Source organism: Mytilus californianus, unplaced genomic scaffold, assembly GCF_021869535.1.
Source record: "Mytilus californianus isolate M0D057914Y unplaced genomic scaffold, xbMytCali1.0.p SCAF_8, whole genome shotgun sequence".
In the NCBI taxonomy this organism is placed as follows: Eukaryota; Metazoa; Mollusca; class Bivalvia; order Mytilida; family Mytilidae; genus Mytilus; species Mytilus californianus.
Window position 1 is genome coordinate 99136713 of NW_026262734.1, and position 18546 is coordinate 99155258.

The window sequence follows — 18546 nt, forward strand, 5'->3', positions numbered from 1 at the left end:
CCACAAAGGTTTTCTTTATACAATCAGTTATAGCTATTAAAGAGGAAGTATTGTATAAATGTAATTAATTATGAAAATGTCAAGAATATACATGGGATATTTGCCACATGACGTTAAGCTAAGTAATAATCGATAAAAGGCTTTTATAGTGTGCAAGGTTTATGGGTATCATAAGCTCTGTTGCCTGTACTTCGGTTCTGGCATGAAAATACGGATATTGTATTATTGAAATTTTGCTGTTATGGAATTTTGATAATAATTTGAAATTAGAGAATAATCTCCGCCGTGCATAGCTCTATTGTCGAGACGTCAAAGATTAACGTCTTGATTACAATGTTTAAGAGCGCCAACAAATATGACATCTAATTGCGACGTTATGCTTGAATTTTTGTGTGACGTCAGGTTTCGAAAGCAAAATGAAATCATAAATGGCCGCGCCCATCTTAGACAAACATTGTAAGGACAAAGGGTAAAATCAGAAAAATTCATGTTTTGTCTGAAACGCTACAAAGGTACTGAAAATGACTTATCGAATTTGGAAAGAGAATGACTCTGACTCATTTTTTGTCCTTGCCAACACGACGAAAATCAACTTTTCAAGGTCACGACGATAGAGGGCCGCTTCATACAGGTAGTTCAAGACATTCACTCGCACATCCACAATTATCAAATTATCAATTGCAGTTAGCTGCACATTTGAATAGGTTTGTTCAAGCCACTGGCGAAGTAGTTAAAATAAACGTCGGAGGACAAATATTCCAGACTTACCGAGGTACTTTACACAACGTTCCAAGAACACGGCTTTCAGAGCTTGACACTACAAGCCCAAATTATGATTCCGAAACAAAATCTTACTTTTTTGACAGAAATCCTGTTATCTTCCAGTGCATTTTAGATTTCTATAGAGACGGAGTAATGCACATTCCTCGTGATGTATGTGTACGGCAAATTGAAAATGACTTGTCATTCTGGGGGCTGGGCTTTTCAAATTTAGCCGATTGTTGCAGAAGATATTTGGAAGAGTCTCTAAATGAAATAGCATCATATGAAGCATTGATAGATGAAGTCAGGAACGTTCCAAATAACCTTTATAGTGTTCACAGTAAAACGTATAATCGTTATGATTACTCATCTTGGAGAATTCGCATCTGGGAGTTTTTGGACGATTTTACATCGTCAAAAAGCGCTAAGGTGAGTAAGTTGTTGATATATATATAAGTGTGTGTGTATTCTATGATAAAAAGTTAGGGTAGTAACATAAAAACAAGGAGCGAACCAAATCGGCTCTTTCTGTTCGGTTCAAACACGTTTTTCTATGATTCAGTATGAGTTCAAAATTAATTTGTAGAACTATATTATAGTAAATAAGGATACATCTACAAAAAATACAGAATAAATTAATGAAAATTTTGTTTCTTAAAGAAATGAAAACGAAAAAACGGTCAAAATTGGGTGCTAACTGCATGGCTACCCTCACATTATATATGCATAGTCAAATCAGAGGTTAAATTAATATCAAAACAAAAATTAATTTGGTATAATCCATTCTTATATAAAATTTTACACGTTAACTATTGAAACTCTACAGATGACACTTTTCATTGGTGATACTTTAACAATCGTGTCTCCTCTTGCAAAAAATATGTAATACTTTTTGAAACGGCGTACACTTCTGGTTCTTGGTCTGTGTTTCGTCATTACATTTCTGGGTCAACCAATAATTACTAACGCGTGTACCTTGAATAGACTTTTTACCACTTTTATTTAATTTGGGAAAGGGGGGGGGGGGGGTCATTTTATCCGTTGAAAAAAAATCATTGGCCTTGGGCCTCACCTGCGGCACTCAATAGTAGTGTTTTTGAAAAAAACCAGAACGGTCATATGACAGAGAAGAGGATAACCAGAAGAATGTCCCATGTGCAACCGGTCAGTTGCCGTTCTCAAAAGACCGCTCTACTTATGAAAGCACTTTTTTCTGTTTTCCGCTTTAAATGCATGATCGAAACACCCCCATTGAAAAATTATGATCGTCATGCCTTAGTATTGCAGTACTCATTGGCAACATAATTTTGACTGTATGAAGAAAAGATAAGCTGAAGTGCAAAACACTTTTTATCAAAATATTTTTCACAAGCAAAGGATGTGTTATAATATGATATTAGAGGCCAATACATACACAATACTCAGTCTCTATTTTAGATAAGTGTAAACTTCAAATTTATTTCTTAATCAGATTTTTTTTTATAAAGAAAAATGTTTTGAACTGAACGAATTTTAAGATCGATAAGCACTACGCTCTCGATTAAAATATGTGTACAACCCCTGTAAAGATATAGACTGATAGGTAACGGAAAAGGCCGGTAAAATATGCACATGTTACATTTAAAACAAAGATTTTCTGTTTAGCTATAGAAAAGTAAGCTCATTCTCCCCATTTTTTTCTTTTGCAGTCGAATGTGCACGACTTCAAGAATATTTAATCAAAGTTGCAAAAAAATACCTAGGGTAGATTATCTATTAACTATTAACTATTAACGAGTACCCCTTCCGTTAGTCTACAGATAGTCCCTTGCTCACCGACGAGGAGAAGGAAGAGGGTTTTGAGCAGGATAAGTCCGTTTTATTATGCACATGCATTCCTGGACGTATTTAAAGATCAAAATATATAAACATAGGCAAATCTGAAGAGTAAAAGTGCCGATTTTACCTGTATGTACGTGCTGAATTTTTGAAGCCATTGCTTTAAGAAAATAAATTCAGTCAACTACTCTATGCTGGTATTTTCGGAATTGCCCCCTCAGATACTCTGTTTTCTCTATCTCACGTCTTCGTACAACTGTTAATGCACCAAGCCCTCTTAGTTTGATATATGTGGTGGTTTTGAAATTTTAAAATAATTTAAAGAGACACAAAATTACATGGAGGATCCCTTAATATATAATTATTAAATAATTCAAAGCGAAAAAAAATATATAATTCAAAATTACAAATATGTTCAAAAATAATAACTGTTGACATGAATGCGCGCAAATGTATTGCTCCCAGGAAATCAAAACTTTTGATGTGGGACCATCAGAACTCTATTTTTTTTTAAAGTGGGACAACCGGGAATAAACCCGTTTAATGCCCAGTTTAACCTCAATGTGGTTGGTGGCATACATACATAAAGAAGACATACACATATATTTCCGTTTAAAAGTTATGTTGGTTTTTTTTTATCGGAAAAGTAATGAAAAATAAGATTTTCGGGTTGTACCTTAAAAATGCACAATTAATCTGAAATATATCGAGAAGTATAAGTCATGGTCTTCATCTTACGAGAGTGCGTACTCGGCATTTACTTTGTGTCAAGATTTCAAGAAGGGTCAATGTCAGATCTCTTCTGTTTCGCATGCCCTTAAAATCGCGGCAAAAAGATAATGATTAAACCGCGGCGGCGAAAGTCAACGTTTTCAGTGACGTCATAACTTTTAATGGCCGCCCGTTGTATAAGAGCTGCGTTTTGATGTAACAAAGGTCTATAAAAGTACAATATCGACAATTTAACAAGATGGCTTGCTATTCAATGGCCAGTCATACGCGCCCCCTTCCAGGAAAAAGTATGGGATGGAAAGATTTGATAAAAAAAATGACACAAAATACTAAAGAAGAGAAAAGTAACACAATTGTTATAAACGTTGGAGGAGAAGTTTTTAAAACCAGTAAAGATCATTTTAAGCGATTTCCAAAGACCAGACTAGCAGATTTGGACACAACCAGTGGTTCCTATGAAGAAAGTACGAACTCTTACTTTTTCGACAGAAATCCAGTTTTGTTTCATTACATTTTGGATTACTACAAATCCGGGCAGCTTCATATACCACATAATGTATGTTATCGTTTGGTGGAATCGGAACTTGCATACTGGCAAATTGAATATTCCGAAATGACTGACTGTTGCAAAAAAGTGGTGGAGGATGATTTTGCTGAGTTTGCTTCCGAAGAAAGTCTTCAACAAGAAATGAAAGTACGGCCAAATATCTACAGCTCACAGACCAAACAAGTCACCAAAAATATTTCTAATTTGCGGATCCGTATTTGGGGATTTTTAGATGATCAGTCCTCATCTAATGCAGCTAAGGTTTGTTTCTTATAAAGCGGATATATTTCGGTGTGAGGGTTAATCTCTAATCCTTAACGCGAGGATACAAAATAGACCATTTTCATATTACCGACTTCTGACTCCGGAGTTTATATTTTTTCCAACATGTTACATATACCTTAGAGATTACCTGTTCTGTGGCAGGACATCATGTAAGAGCAACTCAAAGAAGTAAAATTAATATTACAATCAGTACAATTTGAGGGTAAAATTAACTGTTTGATGTTTTCTATACACGACAAAATCAGCGAAAAACAGTTAACTTTCCCCCAAAATGCACCGATTATATGTTTGATTTTACTTCTTTTGGTTGCTCTTATCTGACCGAGTACCAGGATATTCTATCACATATGTAGTATGTAACCTGTCGAAGAATTATATTTTTCTGAGTCAAATGTCGGTTATATGAAAATAGTCTATCGCACATATTCTGACATTTTTTCACCTACTTTTAGTTATGATCCAGACAAAAGTTTCCATTATGTGTTTATTTTGTAGATGTATCCTTATTTACTATATATTTAAACCAATTTAGTTTCGAATCTATGTTGAATCATATAAAAATGAGTTTGAACCGACCGCCAAACGATCCATAATTCTGTAATGAGATGTACCCAAATTGCATCCATGCTTGAATTCACATCTATTTTGTTTCATTTCTCCAAATACTCAGAACAATTTGACAATAGTCCATGCTTACTAATCATTTTTAGAAATGGATGCCTGTAACATATTTCAATTGTTCATTTTTAGAAATTGACTTTTCGTGGACGTCGCATGGCGACATTTCCGTAGATTTGACTTTTTCCAGGTTGATATATATATACTGTGAACGTTTTGTGTGTATTTAAATATATTTAGCTATGTTGAAAGACGCGCAAAATGTCAAATCATGAAAATATTTAAAATTATTTAGTCTCTAAGAAAACTTGTAAGATTTCCGCTGCTACTTTTGCTAAATGTGTGCAATTTGGGTTCTGTGACATTGAATATCTGAGTTCAAGATGCATGTCAGTTTGCAGTTTATTCAGAAAACGAGCCCTGGGTCCCGGTTCTCAAAATAAATTATATATATAAAGTGAGGGTACCCAAATTGGACCTATTTTGACAGTTTTTTAATCTCGGTCTATTTTTAGAAACAGACAAAAGTTTCCAACTTGTATTTATTTTGAAGATATATCATTATTTACTATATAGTTCTACAAATATATTTTTGAATCCACACAGAATCAATGAAAAATTGGTTTGAACCGACCTAAGATCTGTTATGAGGAGTACCTCATTGCATCCATGCATAACTTCATATTCGTAAAAATCGAATTAGTGATGTATAAGAAATAATTCTTTCATGCCATGCTCTATGCTCATTTTAACATGGGTAGGCATTATACTTAAGAAATAATTCCTTCATGTTATGTATTTTAGCAAAGTGTAAAATATGGTCAAGTATAGTATAATGCCTACCCATGTTAAAATGAGCATAGAGCATGACATGATGGAATTATTTCGATTCTAATAGGACAAATACGGTATTTGTATAGGGCGAAGAGTACGAAAATACCTTGGAAATATCTGGTTGTTCCCGTTTTGTCCCCATCGAGTACTATGTACATTACATTTTCATATTTAATAAGTTTAAAAACTAAAATCAGAGTAAATATATGTTGTTTTGATAACAATATATAGTTTAATTTTATACATGTATAAGCAGCCTTAATATATATGTTTTATAAGGATAAAGATGAAAATACCGAGAATGTAAACCGTTTGTTTGTGCGCATGTGTCAAACATATTTTGTGGTCTGACATTAGAACGCGGTTTTGTTTTTAAAGCGAAATAAGAACGTCATATTAGAATCGCTAGTATCTTTTCTCCATGTCAATATCAAAAGTTTATTGGATACGTTTGTAATCCCCAAACCATGTTTTTGTGCGGAAATTGGTTAGTCTGTTATACCATTTTAACATCGTTGTCACTATACTTGTCTTTGTTTGAAGTCGAGAGGGCTTCTTGTTAACAAATGAGCTAAGTCACTTGCGTTTTTAGCACGAAACTTACAAACTAGGCAGCGGCTATTCTTCCGGCTAGCTGGAAAAATAGAAAAAGTCTATTCTTCCGGCCATCCGGAAGAATAGCTTTTCTCTGCTATTATGCTATTTTTCCGGCCATACATGAAAATAATGCATAATGTTTTTGGTTAAGTGGTTATTGTAGGATCCAGTGGAGAATGTAATTACACACAATTACACCCCCCTTTTTCGTGCAAACACTGCGAATTGGGACTATATGTTTTTTTAATTTTAGTTCATTTATATGTTTCGGAGTTTAGTATGACGTCCATTTTCACTGAACTAGTACACATGTTTGTTAAGGGGCCAGCTGAAGCCCGCCTCCGGGTGCGGGACTTTCTCGCTGTGTTGAAGACCCATTGGTGTCCTTGTGCTGTTTTCTGCTCTTTGGTCTGGTTGTTGTCTCTTTGACACATTCACCATTTCTATTCTCTATTTCATTACTTCATTGTATACACCATATATTCAAACTTCTTTCTTGCTCAAGTTCAAATGGAATGGTGGCCAAAAATGCCTCTCCTCTTTTATGTTCTACCTATGAACTACCTGCAAGATTAGGAGTCAGGTCAGTGATTTATGGCTTTAATGGACACCTGTGATTCCTAAAGAAAACCATGAATCTATCATTTCCTTGAAGTTTGATCCAATTGAAGTCGTCAAATGATATTAAACATTTGCGCGTGCGCAAACGGATAGCCAGGAAAATAGAGATTTTTACCAAGTATTCTTCTGACTAGCAGCCGGAACAATAGCCACTCCGTACAAGATATGCATGTCTGCAATCAATTTTATATCTACAGTCGGTATGAATTGATATGGTGTTAGAATACACTAATTTTGAAAAAAAATACTATCAATTAATGAATACAAGTAAAAACCTTTTGGTTACCTTGACGCTCAACAAGAAAAGAAATATAGTTTATGTAAATTCATTGAAATCGTAGTTATATTTTTTTTATGTTGTTTTTTATCTGTACTAATATTGATTTTGCTTAATACAATAAAATAATAATAATATATTGCAATATATGTACAGTTATCCATGTTTACTTACATTTTTAACCTTTTATAGCTGACTATATGGTTTGGGGTTTTCTTATTGTTGAAGGCCGTAAGAAAGCCTATAATTGTTCCACGTCATTTGAATATTGTGGATGGTAAGATAAGAGCTAGTGATTCTGCTGCCTGTTGAAGAATATTAGCTGGAACTTCGTCTGGGCCTGTCGCTTTGAATGGTCGGAGTCCCTTTAGGAGTTTGTATACGCCTCTTTCATGAATGATGATATTGTCCATGATGGGATGTGAACTAGTACCTAGGTCAGGTAGCTGTCTCATTGGCAGTCATACCACATTAGCTTATTTTCATACTGAAGTGTGTGTCACAATATTTCTCCATTCAAGCTTGCCGAACGTTTTAAATATTTGAAATTGAACAGTCGAGAGCGGAGTGTCGTATTTCACGAGATCCGGTGATGGAATCTGTCTTTCTACATTTTTGTAGCCAACAGCAAACTTTATCACGCTCACCTGGCATGCCCCCCCCCCCCCCCCCCCCCCATAAAAAAAATTATAAGTAAAATGACAGCCAATTGTTTTGTCAAAAATATAGTCCTTAATATACTAATTCTGAGCATCGCCCCTTTTGACATCAAATCCTGGATCCGCACCTCTTCTTCTTCTTCCGGTAAGGAGTTGACCTCATACTTGAGGTCCAGGGCACACTGGCTAATCTGGCCCTGAACTCTTCAAGTGTTGCTGCAGCTGCTACTGTGTCTGGCAGTAGGTTCCAGTCTCTTATAGAGCGCGGGAAAAAGGAGTTGTTGTAAACTTCCTTTGTTGCTCTGATCTGTCTGATTCTATGGCCACCCCTTGTTCTGCTGTCCCCAGGTGTGTAGTAGATAGCTGGTTGTATCTCCACTAGTTGGTTCTGGATCTTGTAGCAAAGGCTTTTGAAAAGTCCAGTAGAATGATGTCTGTCTGGTGCCCCTGGTCCATGTGTTTTGCAATCTGGTTTATTGTTACAACTAATTGGGTCTCACAGGATTGGCGGCTTAATCCATGTTGCTCGTCACATAGAATGGGGTGTCGATCAAAGTGATCCATTACTGTGCTGTGTATAACATGTTCTAACAGTATGCATGATATAGATGTCAATGAGACAGGCCTGTAATTTGAGGGTTGGTGTTTCTCCCCTTTCTTGTAGATTGGCACGATGTTCGCTTTGCGCGATTCATCTGGAATCTTACCCTGGTCCAGGGAAAGCTGAAACATCCGGGTAAGATAAGAGCTAGTGATTCTGCTGCCTGTTGAAGAATATTAGCTGGAACTTCGTCTGTGCCTGTCGCTTTGAATGGTCGGAGTCCCTTTAGGAGTTTGTATACGCCTCTTTCATGAATGATGATATTGTCCATGATGGGATGTGAACTAGTACCTAGGTCAGGTAGCTGTCTCATTGGCAGTCATACCACATTAGCTTATTTTCATACTGAAGTGTGTGTCACAATATTTCTCCATTCAAGCTTGCCGAACGTTTTAAATATTTGAAATTGAACAGTCGAGAGCGGAGTGTCGTATTTCACGAGATCCGGTGATGGAATCTGTCTTTCTACATTTTTGTAGCCAACAGCAAACTTTATCACGCTCACCTGGCATGCCCTCCCCCCCCCCCCCCCCCCCCCCCCATAAAAAAAAATATAAGTAAAATGACAGCCAATTTTGTCAAAAATATAGTCCTTCATATACTAATTCTGAGCAGCGCCCCCTTTTGACATCAAATCCTGGATCCGCACCTCTTCTTCTTCTTCCGGTAAGGAGTTGACCTCATACTTGAGGTCCAGGGCACACTGGCTAATCTGGCCCTGAACTCTTCAAGTGTTGCTGCAGCTGCTACTGTGTCTGGCAGTAGGTTCCAGTCTCTTATAGAGCGCGGGAAAAAGGAGTTGTTGTAAACTTCCTTTGTTGCTCTGATCTGTCTGATTCTATGGCCACCCCTTGTTCTGCTGTCCCCAGGTGTGTAGTAGATAGCTGGTTGTATCTCCACTAGTTGGTTCTGGATCTTGTAGCAAAGGGCAAGTCGCTGGTTCATTCGTCTTTGCTGTAGGCCTAGGGTATCCCACTGGAGTTGGTCTTATAGTCCAGTGACTAGGGAAGTGTCCGTGTACTGGTTGTATACAAATCTTGCTGCTTTGCGCTGTACCCGTTCGAGGTCTTTGATCAGTGTGGTTTGATGGGGGTCCCACACTGTGGCAGCGTACTCGATCGATGGTCTGATCAGTGCACAATAGGCTGTGTTTTTGACAGATGGCTTACAATGGCCAAGGTTCCTGCGGAGAAAACCGAGGGTCCTGGTTGCTTTTCCGGTGGTGTAATGTATGTGTTTATTCCACTGTAGGTCTTGACTAATGGTAACTCCAAGGTATTTTCCGCTGTCAACAACTTCTAGTTGGTGTCCGTGCAAGGTGTAAGTGGTTTGCAGGGTGTGACGCTTGTTAGAGATCCTCATGACAGTGCATTTTTCTGGATGAAAACACATCTGCCACTTGTGTTCCCATTCTTCCAGGGCAGTGAGGTCTCTCTGGAGAGTTGCTGCATCATCAGGATTTCTAATTTTCCTGTAGACCTGTAGACCAGGCTATCGTCCGCAAACAATCTTACATCTGAAGATGTACAATCTGGCATGTCGTTGATATATGTCAGAAAAGGAGAGGACCTAAGACTGTCCCTTGTGGAACTCCAGATAGAACATCTAAAGGAGCAGATGTATGTCCTTCTAGGACAACTGACTGAGTTCTGCTGCTCAGGAAGTCCTTTATCCAGCTCTACGTTGTACCTTTTGACCCATAATGTGACATTTTCAAGAGCAAGCGTTGGTGTGGTACCTTGTCAAAGGCTTTTGAAAAGTCCAGTAGAATGATGTCTGTCTGGTGCCCCTGGTCCATGTTTTTTGCAATCTGGTTTATTGTTACAACTAATTGGGTCTCACAGGATTGGCGGCTTAATCCATGTTGCTCGTCACATAGAATGGGGTGTCGATCAAAGTGATCCATTACTGTGCTGTGTATAACATGTTCTAACAGTATGCATGATATAGATGTCAATGAGACAGGCCTGTAATTTGAGGGTTGGTGTTTCTCCCCTTTCTTGTAGATTGGCACGATGTTCGCTTTGCGCGATTCATCTGGAATCTTACCCTGGTCCAGGGAAAGCTGAAACATCCGGGTAAGATAAGAGCTAGTGATTCTGCTGCCTGTTGAAGAATATTAGCTGGAACTTCGTCTGTGCCTGTCGCTTTGAATGGTCGGAGTCCCTTTAGGAGTTTGTATACGCCTCTTTCATGAATGATGATATTGTCCATGATGGGATGTGAACTAGTACCTAGGTCAGGTAATGTACTGGTATCTTCTATGGTGTACACTGACTGGAATTGCTGGTTCAGTGTAGATGCCTTAGTATCTGTGTCACTATGGAGGAAGCCATCTTTTGACTTCAAGGTCACAATCTGGGATGCATCTTGTTTCCGGCTCTTCACAAATGACCAGAATCTGTTAGGGTTTTTCTCCAAGTCGCTGCTTACGACATCTTCCATGTAAGAACTGTGTGCTTGACTAGACTCCTTCTGTAGTTTCAGAGTTTTGTATCTCTTCATGTCACGCGTTTTACCACTGCTTTTTGCCAGGGTATAAGCCCTCTGCTTTTTATTACTTAGTCGTCTAAGATCTGAGTTCATCCATGGATGAGAATGTTTTGATAATGTGTTCCTGGTTGGTACGTGTTGGTTGATGGTATCTAAAATCAAGCCTTTTATATTGGTCCAAAGGCTGTTTATATCCTCAAAATCTGTATTCTGAAATATGTTGTATTCTTCTTTGAGGTGTTGATTTATCATGGTAATGTTAGCTTTTTTCCATAGATAAATTTTCTCTTTTGCTGGTTAGGTTTTTGTTAGCCGTGTGAAAAGTCAAGAAGAACTATATCATGGTCAATGTTCCCAAGAGGTGGTAGGGTTTTACATCTATTGAGTTGTCCTGGATGAGATGTAAACAGCACATCTAAGGTGTTGTCCCCCCTGGTTGGTTTGTCTACCATCTGTTGAATGTTAAGGTTGGCTGCATTAATAATGTCTCTTGATGTTTGAGTACCCTGTGTTGTGTAACTTTTCCAGTCGATGTCTGGTAAGTTGAAATCTCCACCAAGGATGAAAATACTACTTTTGTGTTTATTGCGTAGATCAGTGATGTCCTGTATTGCGTTGTTTGCCGTTTGTTGATCAAGTCTATTTGGTGGCCTATATAGACAAGTTATTATGGCTTTCTTTTTCTGGTCTATGTTGATGTTCCCAGATATGAGTTCAGTGTCTTTCCCCGACTTTAAGATGGCTAAGTCCAAGTGGTGTCTTTGCAGCTATGAGGACTCCTCCATGGGCGTTAGTATGGCGGTCCCTTCGTATGACATCATAAACAAGTTCTGGAGGGAAAATTCCACTTGTGTTGATTTTGTCGCTTAACCAAGTTTCCGTCCCTAAGATGATGTCTGAAAGGCATTCTCAATTGTTTTTTTCATAACATTAAATCCCGGGACCCTGTTATTGGTCCATTGCACGATCATACATTTAGGTGAAGGGAAGATAAAAAAAATACAAAAACGCAGATTAAAACTATGCAGTATAAAATCACTGTTTGCGCATCAACCTATCGTGTCAAAATAATGTGATAATGTAAGGCATTCATACGACAATTGTGAACAAAAAATGCGAACAAACATTTTCGATGGCAAGAAATTAAATTACAAATTGTAATTACTTTGCTCTAAAATCTATAACAAGCTTTAAAGTTTGCTTCGTATGACGACTTAATGTATGCAAATAGATAAAACCTAGATAAAAACTTTATATGAGACAGAAATGCCCACTTACAATTTTCCATATGCACTAATTCTGGATTTGAATACTAACTCTTACTTCCCTCTGGAATTATATTTTAAGACTTCAGGGATCAAAAAAATTATTGTGTTGATAATTTTTTTGATTTATTTATTTTACTATGTGGCAAGCAAGATAAACACTACAATTTGGCAAATTTGAAAAAAAAAACAATCCTTTTTCAGTATACATCCTTGGCATTCAAATATTCAGCTTTGAGCGTTCCTGTTGAAGGTAAATCCATAAAAAGCGCTTCGGACGCATGAAATTTATAACGTGTTGTCAGTTCCCTAGGGTATCATCAGCTTAGTATTCAGTACTTCAATACTGACATGATTTATAAAAAAAACTTTCTAAAATTGTCCGTTTATAATTTTTGAAATTATAAAGAAACTACGGTTTCAACTCCCTCAGCCAAAGTTGACCTTTGATGGATTTGGCTATTTTTATGTCCCTTTTGGTCATTTAGCCCTTCAACTGTTTCGGTTCTTATACATCTTGGCTCAAATATTCGGCTTTGAGCGTTCCTGGTGAAAATAAATCAAGAAAAGTTCTTCGGACGCATGAAATTTTTAACGTGTTGTTTTCATTTTTAGAGCAATTTGTTCGACCAGATTATGCCTTGAAATTGAGTATTCTTATCATTATCATTTCAGATTTGGCATGCCGTTTACATGATCTTAGTAATGATTTCTATATTGTCATTCTTTTGTGCCACTTTGGAAGAGTGTCGTGTCTCACTCGAAGAGTCTATATACCGATTTGGATGCTGCACAAACGAGACACAGGAACTTGCAAGTGACGAGATTCCTAAAATTAAAAAATTGTTGAATACAGTGCCACATCCGGTGTTACAGATTATCGAATTGGCTTGTCTGATTTTCTTTACAGTGGAATTTGTGTTCCGATTTGTGGTATGTCCATGGAAATTAAGACTCTTAAAGAACTTTACAACGCTGATAGATATGCTTTATATTTTGCCTGCATGGATGGTTTTATTCGTAGAAATAACACATGGAACGTTTTGGCATACGAAAAACGGCGTCACACTGTTTATAATTATAGAGGCGATCGAAATTTTTCGAGTGTTAAGAATATTCCGCTTCATCAAGCACCACCAAGGACTGCGGATACTCTATCTTGCAATTAAGAGTAGTGTTCCAGAACTTTCACTTCTTCTTGTGTTTGTGGTTTTTAACACTACTATCTTCGCTAGCTTTATATATTGCGCCGAAGCTTTTACACCTGATAATTTTGAAAATGCTTTTCACGGTATGTGGTGGGCTTTGATAACCATGACAACGGTAGGGTACGGAGATATGTTCCCAAAGTCGTGGCTTGGTTATATTGTAGGCAGTTTTTGTGCTGTATTGGGGATAATTATGATACAAATGCCCGTACCGATAATTGTTAGCAACTTTCATGCTTACTATCGCCTGAGATTTTCCACTGACGTTAACGAAACGAACGTAGATACTTCAAATTTAGAGCTACCAAAGCCAGTACTACCATCATCTGAAGAAGAATATAACAGTCAAACAAGTATTCCAGGACCTTCAGTGAAAAGTTCTGAAGTTTCAGCAAGCTCTCCAGAAAGCAGATCTAGTTCGCCAGAACCTCCTCCACGAAACCGAATGCGAATACCGCCAATAAACAAAGTGAGTATTGTTGTTTCAAAAGACTACCTGGGATCAGATATAGAGGAATGTATATAATATATATTGATGTTGTTTGTTACGATTAAATGAATTATATAATGTTGTCAGTACATGCATACATGGCATGCTGTAACTAAATTTTATGCAAAGAATATATTATTTGTTTAACAAATTTTTATGTGATGCTGTGAAGATTTTATTTAGCTGTAGCAATGCTGTGGTAAATTTAGAATGATGTGTGTGTGTGTGTGTTTGTTTGTTATATTTATTTACACAAACATCTAAAATAATGTTATTGCTTTGACAGAACGAAAGTATATTATGAGGTCAGATTTGTATTATATATAAATGAACCTAAACTATGTGTTTTTAAATGCCTTAAACCAAAATACAAAAAAAAAAACAACAGTGCAGAGGAATAATGAATCCTTGATTAATACACGTAAGTATATTTAAGACAAAACGAAGAATCAAGGGGTGGGTGGGGTGGGAGGGTTGATCTCTAAAAGCCATAAGTCGAAGGAGAGACAACACAATGTCGAAAAGAGAAAAGACGATATGATAGTGTAAAAATAAGTAGATGTTGTATGATTGCCATAGAAACAAATATCATACAGAGTACACATGACGTTGATGTAATGTAAGTAACTATAGGTCTCTATACTGCGTTCAACAATGAGCAATACCAATATTGCATAGTATAAGCCATAAAAGCCCCTGACACGACAAAATGGAAAATAATTCAAAAGAGAAAACAAACGGCCAATCTGATTGAAATTCAGATCTATCGTTACCTTTTGAATGTCCCTTTGGTATTTTTCTCCTCTCTTACTCGCTTACTCGTCGATTACTCGCTTACTCGTCGATTACTCGCTTACTCGTCAAAGCTGAGCATAACGAAATCATAGATCTATATTATAATTAGATTGACTATCAGCCTGATTTATGAACAAAACAAGAACGAAAAACGATAGGCAACAACTAAGAACAACATCTGATTTACAGGTTTTACTTGGAACAGACACAAGAATGTGTAGGGATTAGTAATACATGTTTGCCTCTGCTGGAAGATTGGTGTAATAGCACAACATAAAAACAAACTCAAAAAGGCTCGACTCATCAGCTCAACACAAAATACATATCAAAGAATTCTCGCAGTACTTGAAGCTGGTTCAAAGCCAATTACAATTAACAAATAAATCATGTTTCCCAAACTAAAATATCATCAGTACACATCCAATAATAAACGTCTTTACACTAAATCTATTGGATGTGTACTGATGATATTTTAGTTTGGGAAACATGAGAAAAACATGTCCCTTCTGCAATAAAAATATATAAGTATCAACAGATTGTAGTAGGTCCATAAAACCCTATGATTGGGAAACACGAACAACACCACACACCTGGGTGAACTCGAGTACTTAAAAAAAAATTGCACTATCTTGTTGCTAGTGCAAATTAGAAATCTGAAACAAGTCGCATTCGGTGATTGAAATAAAAAAACTAGGAAATGGGCCGAATAAGTGACTACGACAAATGAAATGATGCAATTAGACCAAGTTCATCAACGCCAGATTAGAAATGGACAACATTAAAATCTTACCTACTCAACTGTTTACTGATCAATAGATTACGTACAACTACTAATAATAATATATAAGTTCAAATTTATATAGCGCACAAAACTGGAACGCTGAAAATATTTCTTTATAAAGCTTTCAACAAATTTAAGGTATGCTGCTGGATCAGAGTATTATTAAGTATTACCTGAAGCAAGTTTTTTTCCATTGGTGGAATTAATACTGGTTCACTGCAATGAAGAGTCTAGGGTTAGCAGTTTTCGAATCTTGTTCAGTATGATGTGTGCACAAAAATTGTTGAACCAATTAGGATAGGGTTTTGAAGTACTTGTCATGAATTTAATTGATTGTTTGTATATTGGAAAGGCTTTTCTGTATGAAATTGTTTGTTTAAAAACTACCTGTGTTTTTTTCTAAACCGATTCTTGTTTCATCACGCGTCTGTGCTTTTCATTATGAATCAAAACCAAAAATCAATATGAAATATGAAATATGAGATGTAAATCTCTTGGCAATGTACATACGATTTTGAATGCATGTTCATATAAATAAGAGGATGTGGTATGAGTGCCAATGAGATATCACTCCATCCAAGTCACAATGTATAAAAGTTAACAATTATAGTTCAAAGTACGACCTTCAACACGGAACCTTGGCTCACGGTGATATCTCATTGGCACTCATACCACATCCTCTTATTTATATGAACATGCATTCAAAATCGTATGTACATTGCTAAGAGATAATGACAACTTACAAAGCTCAAAACGAATGGAATGACCTCTTGAAATAACGATGTTTATATTAGCAGTTATATGTCTATAATTGGATTGAATATGTTAACAACAAACCTTTCTTGTGTTTTGTCCTCCTTGACTATCTTAATTCCCGGTACACCGGTTTCAATCTACAGTACACCACCGACAATGTCCGGTGTACAGGGAGGAAATAAGATCATTTGTTATAAATGTCGAGTTAAAAAGACTTTAAATATTAGTAGGCAAATCACATCCAAAGGTCATCAAAGGCCTTCAGCAATGGATAAAGACTCATACAATAAGGCAATCTTCAAAAGTTCCTTGATAAACCAAACTAGAAAAATCTACACAGAACCCCATTTTCTTCATAATTGTCACTAACATGGAACTTGCCATACATGACAAATGCCGAACTGCAGAATTGTGTCTTCCGTAAACGTATCTTACGTTTGTAACAGGATCAAACAATGCTCAAACAGCTGCATATACGAAACTACAGAAGTTAACGTCAGAGACAGGTGAAAATCGGTTACAAATGGTGGCATGAAAACAGCGTAAATGTTTAATGGCTATCTCTAGCGTAGTTGAAACGTCAATTATTAACATATACACTGTATGTGTTTAGGGGTAACATAGGCTCTGAGCTCCAGCCTAATTTTATCATATTTGAGCAATGTTGTTTGGCACCGGACTCCAATAAAAAAGCATCGGGGTCCACTGATAAGGATACGTGGTCTGAAGGTAGTAGTCCGTCCCAAAGGAAATGTGGAGCCATGCAGTGTTATTACCCTTATGAGGGTACTTTTTTCAGATAATGTGTATTTTTGCGTCTTAGTCATACATGTAACGTATCAAACCTGTATTCTTATAAGAACATGTTATAAATTAGCATCTAGTAGATAAGTAGTATGTAAGATTTACATAGCCCTTGAACTCTAACCATGCTTTCACAAAAAAAAATTAAATCTTAAGAAATATTTGAATGCAACTGAAAATTCATAATCCCGAGAGGAAAATTAAAATGATATCAAATGAAAAAGTATATATCGGTACACACAAAGTATTAGTCCAGGATAAAACCCGAGTGGTTTGGCAAATAACACCTAATCAGATAACAGGAATTATTACATTGGTTGCAATGAATTACATTGATTTCCCAGTCAAATAAAAACCGATAATTTCACATGTGAAATAAACGTGGTTATTTCACTCTCTGACGTCATACAACAATACGCGCATTCGTGAATTAATGTGTTGAACAGACAACATTATGCAGTCAACACAACACTACATATAACACAAAACATTGAGAAACATAAAACCTACAAAAACAACAGTGGATGCAGTTGCTCCGGAAAAGGTAAGCAGTACCTCGACCACAAGTAGCATGCGTCGTGTTGCTCAAGGCAAGTAAACTTCCGTATAGATAAGGTAGGTAATGTGTTACAAACGAGGAAACGATGACAGGACTGGGGCTACGACAAAAGGAGCATACCCGTTGAAATGAGTGACACATATATTTCATTACTGGTATCCTAAATCACGGTGGTGTCTATAAAATTTTCGATGAGATGACTTCAACTCTACAATTAAGAGCCCTTTGATCAAAAGCTTCCTTGTAAGCTGCAACCCTCTATGAGGGTCTGGATGGGGTCTTTCATTTCTGTATTCTTTAATTTTGGAGGCCATATTACTTTATTCTTTATACTTTTTGCCCATTATTCTCTATTATTTATATTTTAGAACCTCATTATTCTCTATTCTTTATTTTTTGGTCCATTTTTCTCTATTCTTTATATTTTTTGCCCATTATTTTCTATTCTGTAAACCCCCATCCACACCAATATAAATAAAATAATGACAGGAAGACAACTGCCAAATTTGTACTCCACATGCAACAGGGATGTTGGAACGAGTACATTATAAAGCCCATAAGCCATCTAGTATATCGTTGACGACAAGATATACTATCTCTTACATTGAATTCGTCATTATCCATGATTGCTGTGCATGTATGTACCCTGTGCCGTATAAAACATTAAATCCACTATACACTAACAGAACAATATTTTTTTTGTAATAAATTGCGAATGAAAGGAGAAGTGACTTATACGTAAAATAGACAGCAACCCAATAACAAAATGTTAACATATGAGCTGCGTCGGATAGAAATCGACCTTTTGCAAATGAATATCAAAACATCTGTTTTCCTATTTTGGGTTAAAAAAAATCCCTGTTCAAAGTCTATAACGGTTTGAAAATTGAGATGATATAAGAACCCTATAAAAACAAAAACAAAATTCATCGTTTATTTTGTATTTGAATGATCCAAAATCAATTAAAGTCTTTTATCGCTATTTTACGAAACTTTCCTTTGATCTTACTGACTTCTTATTATAGATTATCGTTGATCATCTCA

The 18546-nt window shown here is 36.5% G+C and overlaps 1 protein-coding gene across 1 annotated transcript; it reads left to right on the top strand.

Moving 5' to 3' along the window:
- Positions 1-429: 429 nt before the first annotated feature.
- On the top strand, positions 430-14148 carry LOC127710737 (potassium voltage-gated channel protein Shaw-like). The gene is made up of 2 exons (XM_052216690.1): positions 430-1191; positions 12785-14148. The coding sequence occupies exons 1-2, from the start codon at positions 547-549 to the stop codon at positions 13841-13843; spliced, it is 1704 nt and encodes a 567-aa protein (XP_052072650.1). The 5' UTR covers positions 430-546; the 3' UTR covers positions 13844-14148.
- Positions 14149-18546: the final 4398 nt, after the last annotated feature.

Bases quoted from the DNA above. Each gene is read 5' to 3' on its own strand.
- LOC127710737 (XM_052216690.1), top strand. From the start codon at position 547: ATGACTCTGACTCATTTTTTGTCCTTGCCAACACGACGAAAATCAACT. The intron at 1,192-12,784 runs GTGAGTAAGTTG...TTATCATTTCAG, and splicing joins CATCGTCAAAAAGCGCTAAG to ATTTGGCATGCCGTTTACAT.